The sequence below is a fragment of the Sminthopsis crassicaudata genome, chromosome 2, assembly GCF_048593235.1.
Source record: "Sminthopsis crassicaudata isolate SCR6 chromosome 2, ASM4859323v1, whole genome shotgun sequence".
NCBI classification, from domain to species: Eukaryota; Metazoa; Chordata; class Mammalia; order Dasyuromorphia; family Dasyuridae; genus Sminthopsis; species Sminthopsis crassicaudata.
The window spans coordinates 573291781-573305293 of NC_133618.1; the positions used below are offsets into that span (position 1 = coordinate 573291781).

Here is a 13513-nt window from a genome sequence, read left to right on the forward strand (position 1 = left end):
CATTCTCTCATCTATAATGTGTGTGGGTACATTTATGGTCTCATATAACTCTAAAATAATAAAATAACTCAAATAATTCTGAATTCTATTTTAACTACATTTTTAGGGCAATTATTTCATGGTATCAGTGTGGGGGAGGAAAGAAGAAAGGTGAACTAAGCTTCTAGCTTAAGAAGAGTCAGATATTGTAATAAGGGTACTTGGGTTTTTGTTTTAAAGTCATAGTAGCTCTTGATAAAGGGTGAATCAGCCTAGAGATAATTCTAGTCCTTTTTTATTTTCCAATGCACAAAACTCCTTGAGAATTTTCAAGCTTCATAGACATAATGAGAATAATTGCATAATAAGAATAATTTTGTGTAGAACAGCAAGTAATATAGCATATATTTGTCCTTGGTTCCCAATTTGTCTCCTTTTTATCTGAAGCCTTGAGTTCACTTATAACATACTTACTTATGCTTTCAAAATCCATATGATCAGTCTACTGCTTAGTACAACCCAGAAGTATTACTAGTATTACTCAAAAAACTTTTGTCTACTCCATGCCAACAATTATCAATGCCATCTCCTCTCTTTGATAATAAAACTACCCTAATGTTCTTCTTAAATCTGGGAGAGCAAAGGCATAGGGTTCCAGCAAATCTGTACCATTATTTTATACAAATTCTCATGAAAGAAAAACCTTACTAAATAGAAACAAAAAAGAGAGGCAGAATACTTAAAACTTTTTTATGGTCCAGGATGGTTGTTCATAATTCCTAAGGAAATCTACAAACAAGTGACCTTAATAAACAAAATCCATTTATAAGCTTCTTAATTGATAGGCAGACCAAAAGAGAAGTAATAGTAACTAACATTGATAACAGTTCTTTAAAGCTTTCCCATCTAGTCCTTTATTTGATCTTCATAACAATGCTTTGAAATAGGTAGTAGACCAAAAAATAGAATGAAATGTGTAATGTTCTTTTCTCTAAAAATATAATCATTCTCTGTGAGCAAATCCCTTGGAGAGTTTCTAGAGGCAGCCTTAGTTTCAGTTCAGTTCAGTAGTGCCAAATGCAGCCAGGAGTTAAAGTCCAACTCCTTTATTATCTCTTCCAAAATCTTATCTCCTTCACATGGGGCTTGGCTAGTTTTCTGGAGGGCCTTCCTCTCTCCTTAGTTTCCAAGAGCTTTTGTCCCAATGTCTCCAGCCAGCACAAACGTGGAATGAATCTTGACTCTGAATCTCCCCCTAGAGAGTGAGCTTGTGGGTGGGCTTGTGAATCTCCCGGGAAGTCAATCCCAGTTGTGAATCTCCTAGAAGTCCCCTGAAGTTCTCCCGGAAGTTCTGAGGGCTTCTCACTTATGTGTCCCACACTGAGTATACACCAATCATTATATCACGAGGAAACCATTATTGTAGGATTAAATCAATGCTAAACTAGATTTAACCATTGTCTCCCCAATTCCACTCAGTACCTGTTTCAAGTTCTGGCCCATAACATCTCCTTGTAGGATCAGATCAATCATACTGAGCCATGCTAAATTAGATAATTATTTTCTCTATTCATTCCAGTGACTTAGCACCTTGTAAGAATCCTAACAGAAATGCCCATGGTCACAAAACTATTAAGGGTCAAAGGGAGAGTTCCAACTCAGGGAGTGATAATTCTGACAAGTCCAGCAGCTTCTCCTCTCTTCTAGACACTTCTAGACATGTAATGAATAGCCTTTTTAAAAAATTCATAGACTAGAACTGCCTTAAAACTAATCTAGGGCACATAAGACACAGTAATGTGAAGATAAGATGTGACTGTGGCAGTGTAGTCATCAAAGCCCCTATGCAGGTCCATGATTTGTCTTCCTCTTTTCCTCAGCTCCTTTACCAAAGCACACTCTCAGGAAAAGTTATGTTATATTGACATTTATTCTTTAGTACAAAATAAAGTCTAACTTCCCTTTTTCTGGCTATCAGCATTTATCAGGACCATTCTAGGTTGCCTAGAACCAGCCATTCCATACTGGGTGAAAGTATATGCTCACTACTTTTGCTAAAGCAATGATGGTATGGTGGGGAAGAAAAGAAACCCAAAACTTAAGAGTCAAGATGGGTTGAAGTTGGCTCCAGAAGACCTGAGCTCAGGTCAAAATTCTCTGAGCTTCCATTTTCTCAATTTAAATAATGACCATTATAATCTCCACCTGTCTTTTCTACAGGGTTGTAAAGATGAAATAAGAAGTTCTGTATGAAAAGGTATTTAAAATCACAAAAGACTATATAAATATAAAGGGATTCTTATTATGCCCATTAGTCTTAGATATTTGAATTCCAGGTGAAGAGACTTATCCAAAGTCTCACAAGTACAAGTGGTAGAGGGGAGTAATCTCAGGTCTGATGACTCTAATCCAGCACTCTCTGTATTCTGGATAGTCACTGCGGATGGACAACGAGGGGGAGGTCAGAACTGACCAGGATCTAGTCAAGCTAAATCATTCCTGAGAGATGGTTCAATGATCCTAAATTGTTCACTGCTATGAAAATACATCTTTTTGACAGTCTAAATTCCCAGGAATGTTGTCATGGAACAATATATTCATGAGACAACATAATCTCAGGACTGCAGGCGACCCCCCAAAATAATGGGAGGCTATGGATCTATAAAGGCTACAAGATTGTGCCAGAACTGACTGGCCTTCAAAGGAGTAAGCTGGGATGCAGCAGCAATCTTAAATAACAGACAGTCACATAATGCTGCATAGGAAACCCTCAATACATTGGTTGGATTCTTTAGACTTATGGAAAAAATAAGGAAAATAATAATACTAAATAAGAAGGCATGAATGGCTTGTAATCTGCAGTGGTCAATAGAGTATTCATGTTGATGAGATAACAGATACAGCAAAAAACTGAAAGGAAGCAAGATACCATGTGTTTTGATGATGGTCACATCCCCTCAAGAGCAGATGCCCACGAGCAGGGCAATGATTGCATGCCATACCTGCCAAATTTATCATCTGTCATCTGCCTAAATGATTCAAACTTATGAAAAATGAATGACCGGGATGAAGAATTGCATAGATGTTCCCCAATACACAAAGGTTTGAGAATCAGCAGCTATACTAATGGTCTTAAGCAAACTATTCCAATAACGAATAAGGAAAACAGACTATTCTAAGGTTACTGATAATTACCTTTTATAAAGCAATAGGCTGGGATTCTTGAGAAAACAACTCTAGTGTACACTATGCTAAATGCTTTACAAATATTATCTCATTTGAGCCTAACAACATAAAAAAAAGGGAGAAAATCTCCATTATAATCTCCATTTGATATTTGAAGAAATAGAAGCAGACAGAGGTCAAGTGACTTGCCTAGTTCACACAACTATTAAACATCTAAAAACCACATTAGAACGCAGATCTTCCTGAATAGGTCCAGCTCTATTCAGTGAACCACTGAGCTCTCTGATTCTCAGTTCCTTCCCCTATAAAACACTAGGATTGGATTAAATGGTTTTTAAGATTGTTTCCAGCTGCAACATACCATGAGCTAGTCTAAAGCAAAATTACAAAATGTATAAAGATTACCACTAGCATCTGAAGCCTCCTTTCCTCCTCAAAAAGACAAATCTACACACTATTCTATGACACATTTTTCTACTATCAAAATGAAAAATATTCTTTTATGAAAAATATTCTGTCATATATAACTATGGCAGTTAGTACAGTGGATGGATGTCATGTACTCTTTTAAAAAGTGGTTTTAGGCAAATTGGACTATCTCCCTCAGTTATGCTGTGCTATATGAGTAAGATGAGAGGAGTAAAGAAGGAAAGAAAAAGGAACAAGAAAACCTATGAATCACAGCAGACTCTATAGCTATAAAGCACTGTCACAAATACTCATTGATCTGAATCTCAGTAGAATCATCTTTTTGAGAGTGACAATGCTATCTAAGGTAGAATGGATGAGAACTCAGGATATCTGGCTTCAAATCCTGACTACTGTTTCCTCAGCAATATGATCTTGTATATGTCATTTTACAGTACCCTCATTTCTTTATTTGTAAAATGAAGAAATAGGACTACAGGAGTGCTAAAGGCCCCTTGTTGCTCTAGTAGTCTGTGATTCTATCCTCCTTTTAAAGGCAACTAGGTGGCACAGGGCATAGAATGCTAGGCCTAGAGTTATTTGAGACTTCAAATCCAGTCTCAGACCCCAACACACTTAATGAGTTTGTCTTAGTTTCCATATCTGTAAAATGAGAATAATACCATTTACCTTTCAGGATTGTTGTGAGAACAAAATGAGATAACATGAAAAGTACTTTGCAAATCTTACAGCACTGTGTAAAGGCTAGCCATTAGTACTGTTATTGTTACTATTTTATCATTATTTTGAAGTGAGATGCAGATGAAATGAACTTGTCCAAGACCATCCAGCTTGTAAGAAGCACATTTGAACCCTGGGCTTCTGACTCAAGTTCTGGCACTCTTTTTACACACCTCTCTGCCTTTCCAGTCAGTCTGCCATCATCACCCAAGCAGGAGGGGACCAAAATCATTACAACAAATTCCTTTATTTACAAATGAGAAAACTGAACCAAGTTAACTGATTAGTCCTAGATTAACTAGTAACCTGCTAATCTAGGCCTTCGGATTCCAAATTCAGACTGTTTTCACTGAGCTACAAGCTGGTCCTTTTAAAAAATGATGTATATGAAATACCCTTCTCCATATTAAAAAAAGTCCACAAGGATCAGACAATAAAGAAAAGCATACTTATATGTTATAATCTGTTATAGAATAACTATAAACATCAATGATCCAATGGATAATCTATGCCAAATTCAAATGTGAATTCATTTACAAAGCTCCATATTTTGAAAATCTTTAGATTGAAATATTAAATGCTATAATAGCTTTATACAAATTTTATGTGAACTTAAACCAAGAGACTCTGAAATTGTTTCAAGACTTTTTAAAAACTGCCAAGTTAATACGTTAAAAAAAAAACAAACCACAAAAAACCTAATTTACTGAGATGAAACAAATTATTTCCAAAAGTCACATAGCATCTATTTTCATTGCACACCAAAGACCTGTCAAAATATTCATGATACCACAGATGTGAAAGGATCATTTCCTAGAGAAGTCAAAGCTATTTAAAACTCCATTTAACATGTTCAAGTGGTTTACTGGGATCAAAGGCCTAGTCTGACTATCACAATGGTGAAATTTTCAGTAGCTGCTGCCTAATATAGTTTAAGAAATTATACTTTTCTAATTAAAATGATAAAATGCAGTCACTAGAAGAAAGCTTCAATATTCCTTCACAATAAATTTGACTGCAATTAAAAAATAGCATTTACTTGTTTGATCATGAGTTTTATAAAATAGTTTCATTCTTTAAAAATTAAATTAGTAAGTTTTAATAGAAAACTCAATAGTTTTATCAGTGCTCTAAACAGGCACAATGATATTTGGCTATTTTGATACTGACTAGATGTGATCACAACTTGGTTTAGTCAACTGTCCACCTTGGAACAAACTTTACTCCTCCTAGATATAGGAAAAGATAACTTCAGCTAAAAGATCCAATAAGTACCTTTGTTGATACTGGTCAAAATTTTTGTCACAATGTTTGGGAATGATTTTGTTTTCTCTCCTAAAGTGAAGGACAGCAGAGAAGAGAGCAGACTTAGATTAAGTTACTGAACTACTTTAAGGCTGCTCTAATGAATGAGAGCATGGAATAGCTCAAGAAAGCATAGGTCTTGGATTCCAGTAACTCGATAAATGCTTTTAATAATTTTAATGAAAGAAAATTCTGTTCTCTGTGGTACGTAGGTACCCTGTGAAAAGTCAAGTCTAACATGCTAGACTGATTACTCAAAACCTCCAACAGAAAGAAGCACATAGGAGACTTTTTGTTATTGCTGATATTGACGTGAGGCGACTAGAATTAAGCAACTTGCCCAGGGACACATCACTAGTGTCAAGTGTCTGAGGTTACATTTGAACTCAGGTCCTCCTGACTCCAGGGCCGATGCTCTCAGACATCTTTTTAAATGCAAGGAAAAGAGCCATATAATCTTAAACAGGGCACACAAGCACATTATTCCAGCTTTGGAATCCAGACATACAGATGATTAGGCAAGGAAGAAGCAGACATTAAATAACCAAACACATGAAAACAGCAGCATAACAGTAGAAATTACTAATATAGCACCATGTACATGGCACAACTACAAAGGTAATGCTACAAGCAAAGGAGTGAAATGTCATTGAGAGTGAACCTTAATTTATTCCTGATGATCATAAATTATGAGCTAGTCGGGAAAAGTTATAACCTGAGTCCCCTTCTCCAACACACATACTTACATTTTAACTGACTCCACCAGAAGAAATATCCAATTTCTCCTTGAAACTTACCTTGGTTTGTTACAAGGCAAAGTTTTTGCATCCACTGCAAACATTTTAGAAACAAAGATGATCACTGGGGCTGTGTCTTCACTTCCACATTTCATAAAAGCTAAATAAATAAGAAACAGTCATACTTTTTCTTTATCTACTATAAAAAACACCTTAGAACAATTGAGGTTTAAAATAAAACAGCTTTTAAAGGTAAAACTAAGCCATGATCATAATAATTTTCAAAATCCACTTAAGATTGCTTTTCTAGAGAACAAAAGTGTTTCCTTTCTTTACTCAGAAAAAAAAAAAAAAAGTAATCTGTAATGACTGATTTGTATGCCTATTATTTGCAGTAAGTGGTTGGATTATTGGCCCCAAGATTAAGGATTGCTTCTTCTCAAAATGTAGAAGAAATAAGTGGAATAATAAATCAGGAGAGGGGAGGCCATCTTATCCAGAGAAGGGACACTCCTTGAGAAGAGCTAACATGTTTCCAGGAAGTGTGGGTGGGATAGCCTATAAACTTAGGAAGCCTTCCTTAAGTAGTCCAAGCTACAATATTTGAAGCTTCCATAGCCTCACACATCCCTTCTAGCTCTAGAACTATAATCCTATGATTCCATGCTATAATTCCACATTCAAGGGATGCCAGGAAATACAACTATGGCAGAATACTGTTAATAGGAAAATACCACCAAATTCTCTTGAAACAATTTCAAAAATAACTATTTTAATGTTCTAGAACAAATTTCCCTAGCTGCTCTGAAGCCAATAGTGTTAGGAAAGGCTGAAGTAACTGAAGTTATTTCCACACCCACAGGAGAGGAATGGTTCTAACAGCCCAGAAGTACCAACTCCCAAGCTGGGAATGGTACAGTAATTCCTAGGTATATTGCTCAAATATGTAATCCATCATGTGCATATGTAATCAATCATCAGATATACAAGCTGATGCAGGTTGCCTATAAACATTTTGTACCCTGTGCTTTTATTAATGATTTTTCTGCTAGCCTTCCAGAGCAGCTTAGTGACAAGTTACCTTTATTCCCCACCAAAAATTATTCTGCACAACATTTACACAATCTGAGGATTTACTTTCCAAGTCCCCCCCACCACAAAAAAAAAAAAAAGTCTAAATGAGTTTCACCTAAAGTTTTGAAAAATATCATCTAACTTCGTTCATATTACTGTAAAGCAATAAATTGTTTTCTATGGGAAGGAAAGGCATATTGGTGTTTAAATGGAGTTTTGAGGAATCTATCAATGAACTCTTTTCTAGCGAGGTGCACTTACATTTTTAAACTAAAGTGAGAATCAATCTTCTAATAATGCTGTCCTTCCAAGGATGATCTAAATCAATTTCCTTGTGAACTCACTCAGAACACTTAAATATGCCCATTTTTGGAATCTTGGTTCATCATAGGTTATGGTTAAATGCTGCTGCTGTTCTTGTTCCGTGTGTGTGTGTGTGTGTGTGTGTGTGTGTGTGTGTGTGTGTGTGTGTGTGTGTGTGTGTGTGTGTGTATCTCAACAGCAGGTTTAACATTATTTTAGTAATGGCAGATCATATTTTAAGTTTACTAAACATCCCCGAAGTGTTATCCCTAAAGAATCAATACTGTTGTGTTATTTGCTTATAGGCCCAAAATGTCAAAAGGCCCCAAACCCAAAGATTTCAAACATGGACTTTACTCTTAAGAGAGACAATGCATTCAAAATCAGAACTGACAAGAATACTAGACCCAAATGAATATTGTCGGTTCAACCACAATCAATCAACATGACTTCTTAGGATGTACCAGGCACAGTGCTAGGTGCTACAGAGACAAATAAATGTAGCAATTCTAATCCTGAAGTTCCAAAGCTCAAATACATGTGAATTTAAAAACCATTATCACCAAGACTAGATCCAAATGTGAAATTACACAGTGTCCAGTGACCAGAATATCAAATCCTGGACTTGTAGCATTAGAATGAGCTTTAATCATTTATAAATTAACTTACCTGTCTTTAGTTCCTGGGTTTCTGGTGGAAGAGAATCAAATGTCCTTGCTCCAGTGCAAAGCAACCTCTCCACCCGCTCAGCTGGGATGTCAAGGGGACTAGGGAGTTTCTGACATACCATATCTAAAACCTACTGTTAAGGATTCAAAGCCAATGCATGAGGACTTGTCTCCAATTCTTTGTACTAGATTTTTAAAAAGTTTCCTCATCAAATTATATAGACCAAGATCAGCAGAACAGGAGATGATAAGACAGGTTACAGGGTGACTATAAGGTTAGAAAATCACATTGCATATATTTTGATCTTCACCACAATGCAATGTGGCAGGTATGACAGAAAGGGCAGAGATTTCTAGGAGAGATGTACTAGATAATCCCCAGAAAGAGCAAAATTCTCAAGCACAGAGCTGCTGTTATAAGATGATGTTGTAATAAGAAGAGAGGTGTAATTTTCATTTAAAGAAACCTGTAAAATAATTTTTTAAAATTTTATACAGACTGGACCTTTGATTTCAATAAATATAGGGAATTCATGAAAAAACAATGTAAATGGGCACCTACTTTGCAGCTTTTTTAGCCTTAGAGAGTAATCTGAGGCACTGAGGAGTAAACTGGCTGCTGGTGATCTGGCCAGGATAAGCAACAGAGGCAGAACTCAAAATATCCATAGCTTTGATCTTGCAGCCAGAGCTCTAGCCACTGTATACTTACACTTCTCAGTTAAAGAATTTTCTCACACAAAAGAATGAATTTAAAATTAAGATCATCATTATCTACCTTTTAAAATATTTACCACAGACTTCTTTGAAACATCTATCTTCATAACTGCTATTATGATTTTACTTACAAATATTCAAATGTATATAGTTTTCCAGACCCATACAGAGTATAAACAACTCAAGTTGTTTACTAAAGTCCCAAGAAAAGGAAAACATTCTAAAAATATTTAATTAACTAGCTCAGTTAAGAGCAGACAAGAGAAAAAAGGCATGAGAGCAAACGGTAATCAGTTGATGATACAATGATATTCAAATGGAATCAACCAAATTCCCAGTAGAAACCATTATCAAATTAACCAGTGACCTCCAAGAGGAAAAAAAAAAAGTATTTTATTAAAGTATAGATAATAAATATGACAAATGTAGGTCATTTATGATAAATTTAGGTCACCTTCTTCCCTATACATGCTAGAATTAGTTTAAAGTGTTATGGGAAAAAGCATAATCTCTAGAGATGAAAAACAAATATCATAGGCAAGACCTTAAAAAAAGCTCATAATATTACCATAAAAAGCTTCAACTTGAAGAGTTTTATTTTCAAAGGTCTTCATGGATTACCAATAGTAGGTAATTTCAAAAAAAGGATACCAAGAACACTATTTGATATTGGAAGCCACTGGCTGCAAATGGCATTTATCTGAACTTTAGGGTCAGAGTGACGCGCCTCTCGAGCTCCAATTTTTAATCCCAATGAGCTTACTATTTTATCAATTTTTTCTTTGTCTCTACAATTGTTCAAGAAAACAAAAACATGAGATTATATTTCTATATACACAGTAACAGAAGTAAAATTAAGTTAGCTATTGTTTTCAACTTTTATTTTTCCAATAAACGACTAGGAGGGGTATTCTTGACATAGTGCAAAAACAATCTGTTCTTTCTTTTTTTTAATTTTCAAAATGGGAGATTCCAAGTCTTTCATGACAAACCACATTATCAACAACATACACTTGCAAATGGTGAAAAAGAAAATTAACTTACTATTCAGCACATAATTATAACAAAATTAACTTTAATTTCTACACATTGAAGACAAATTTTATTAAATTAATCTTATAATGGGCATAGATGTCAATTTTTTTCCTCACAGAAACTGACTTCAATGACTCAATTTGTCTTTTAGTGCCTTGTTGATAACACAAAGCTATTATCATCATATTGTTACTATTCTACCTTATACAATCTTGGCTAATAATATCCTCTAGCCAGGATTTTTACTTGGGCTGAATATTAACAATAATGTTTGGTTCATCAACTCCAATCAAATCTGTTGAAAACATCTATACCCATTCCTCGTCAACTGCTCTCTTCTTGAAGCACAATAAGTGCCTAAGACTAGTATGCCACTTAAACAGAATTGATCAGAATATCAAACTATATTTTAATCCTACTTTTTCAAGACGGCTTCATAGAGACTCCATATATTTTCCAGGACCAACTGTACAAATAAAGGTTTCTTTCCTTTTGTCTGTAAGAAAGAATATATATAATTAGAATTATAATAACTCACATTTATATACCACTTTTATGTTTCCAAAAGGCTTTCTATACAAACAGCCCTAATAATGTGAAAAGGGTATTAACTCTCATTTTACAAAGGTTTCAAAAGAGATGAACTGATTTGGTCACAGTCACTAATCTAGCAAGTGCTTGATCCAGAATTCCCATCCATGTATGCTGATGTCTGTGCTCTCTGGTCTCCACCAGATTGTCTGTCAAGATCTTGAACATTTGACAGATGTCTTAACATGATTCAATTTCACACTTGATTCTTTATCAACTATATGTCTCATCAGTTTGCAAATATTTATTCAATATAATTTTCAGTTTAGCATAACTTGTAGTTCAGCACTCAGAGCCAATTTCAATTATCCAAACCAATGGTGGCAAACAGTAACACAAATAATACTTAACAATGAAAAAGGAAACCCTGCTCTTGCAGCTGCTCCACCATTAATGCTGCCATTTCAATTCAATTCAACCAACATTAATTTCTATGGCTACTTCCACTGCTCTTGCCACAAATGTTCAATAGAAGCATTATCTCTTATCCAGTACAGATGCCAAGGTAGTTTCTGTTTTAATTCTGCTTGAGTAGTTCCTTCATATGGAACTCTTTCTATAATGTCATATCCACTTCCTTGCTTTTTATATAGAGTATATTAAACATACCATAGCATTTTTTTTTATAACTCAGGACTGTCATTATGAATAGTAAATACTGTATTGCATTATAACACAGAGTCCCATAGGGACCAATGAAATGCCAAAGAATGTTTGCTCCACTACATTAAGTGGCCCCAGATTGTTGAGACATGTATGATAAATGACAAATACACAATCTCTGATTTATAAAATGTGTGGTTCTCTATGATTTCCCCAGAGCTCTTGTGTATCTAAGTGACCTTAACAAGTTTTTTTCAGATCTCTAAGAGATAAAAGTCTAAAAGTCCAAACTTCTGATTTTATATAGAGACCAGAAAGGGGAAGTCACACAAGAACCAGGACTCAAACCTAAATGTCTTAACTCCAAACTATGAGGAAATGAGATGTTACGCCATATAAGCTTTAAAGGTCAATAAAAATTTTTATCTAAAGCACAATAACTGGGAAAGAAAGCTTTTAAGCATTAACCAACTTTGAAGAAGAAAAAACTTTCATGACATGAGCAGTATAAATGAAAGATGAATTCAAGAAAAAACTTTCATGACATGAGCAGCATAAATAAAAGATGAATTAAGTATATTACAGCTGTTAAATGATATAAGATATTCAAAGGAAAAGAATGCAGCTAAATATCAAAATGTTATATGCTACACTTTCTGTGACTGTTTGAATAAAGACATAATTTTCTTCAATGTTCAACATTACAATTTCAATTCTGAAATCCAGAGAAGTTTGCTTAATAGCATAAATGAACACGAAGAGAATATTACTGATATTTGTGCTACATGTGTTGAAAAATTTAGTAAGATCATAATTTCTATACTATATTGAATAAGGAAGAATATTAAATATCAGCTATTGCTTATATCTACTGGTAGAAAATCTTAAAAAATTTAATTTTCTTTAATTTAGCAATAGTAATTCCCACTACAAAGTAAGTCTTGACCTTACTATATTTACCTGGTCAGCTTTCATAATCTTCTTTGATTTTGTATTTAGGTAATAATCTCCCCATAAAGTCTTCAAAAGAACATCAGTCTTGATGCCAAGTTTTTGGCTATATAGTTTGGCAAAATGCTCAATCCTGAAAGAAAGTGATTTTCCATAGTAATATGAATTATACAAAATATGCTATACTTTATTAATTTCACAAGTAAAGCAAGGAAGAGAAGGAAAGTAGGCCTATGGAACAGATGGAGATTAGAATTTTCAAACCATCGAAGAAAGGTCTATTTATTGCTTCTGTAGAATTCATTTCATATCAATCAACTTTTCTGTGGCTTTTAATCTTAGAGGGATACCTAAAGAGGTCAAGCATTTTGCTTGTGTTCACACGGAGAGATGGTTAGTAAAATTTGCACCTAGGTCTTCTGGATTCAAAGATGCCTGTATTTTATGAGTGCTGATTCTGTCAATGCCTCTTCCCAATCTCAAACTAAAATGAGTTCAACTTCTTGGAAAAACATCCCAAGCACTATGATTTTAAGTAGATGTAGAATATACATAAGGTATACATTTCTGCCTTAATCTTTTTCTCTATACATCAAACGATCTGTGAGATTTTATCAGTGAAGGAATTTCCTCCACTGAGAAATATACACAATCCATCCATATTCTTAATAGGTGGATTTATGAACTGCTGAGGCCAAAAAAATTTCATCACTTGGCCAAAACATTGCTACCGATTTTCCTTGAAATAAGGCTAGCAGTCAAATAGAGGACATACAATTCATTACCTGGCCTGTACTACAAGGCTTTCTAAATTTCTAGATATGCTACAGATGAAATTTGATGAGCATAGCTTTTCATAAGCCATGGTCACCATCTCTAATAATAATAGCAGCAAATACCATTGATATAGCTTTAGAAGGTGCTTTATTTAATTTTAATTTGACAGCAAACCTAGGACCTCAATATGGCAAGTACTATTGTCCTCTTTGATAATGTCTCCAGAACAAAAATATGAAATTGAAAAAAAAAAAGTAGTCAAAATGCTATTTTCCATCATTAGTGCTTCATAAGTAGTTATCACATTCTCAAAAAGAAGTCATTTCCCTAGGATTATATAGTGCATTAATGGCTAGATGGAGATATTATTCAAGTTTCCTGCCCTCCATTCTTTTAGGTATACTTTTTGCTACTGCCTCTAAAGAATAAATTACTGGT

General features: G+C 34.6%; 2 protein-coding genes across 2 annotated transcripts in view; one reads left to right on the forward strand and one right to left on the reverse strand.

Annotated features, from left to right (window-relative positions):
• The window catches only part of EFL1 (elongation factor like GTPase 1), a 213218-nt gene that overhangs the window by 167982 nt on the left and 31723 nt on the right, over positions 1 to 13513 (reverse strand). Inside the window, exons 8-12 of the mRNA XM_074295259.1 lie at positions 12308 to 12431; positions 10573 to 10649; positions 9770 to 9906; positions 8403 to 8525; positions 6417 to 6516 (exon numbers count right to left, since the gene is read on the reverse strand). Of these exons, the coding sequence (XP_074151360.1) occupies positions 6417 to 6516; positions 8403 to 8525; positions 9770 to 9906; positions 10573 to 10649; positions 12308 to 12431 (561 nt within the window). The remainder of the gene's footprint in view (positions 1 to 6416; positions 6517 to 8402; positions 8526 to 9769; positions 9907 to 10572; positions 10650 to 12307; positions 12432 to 13513) is intronic.
• The window catches only part of SAXO2 (stabilizer of axonemal microtubules 2), a 91973-nt gene that overhangs the window by 12990 nt on the left and 65470 nt on the right, over positions 1 to 13513 (forward strand). The gene's annotated exons all lie outside the window — the stretch shown is intronic.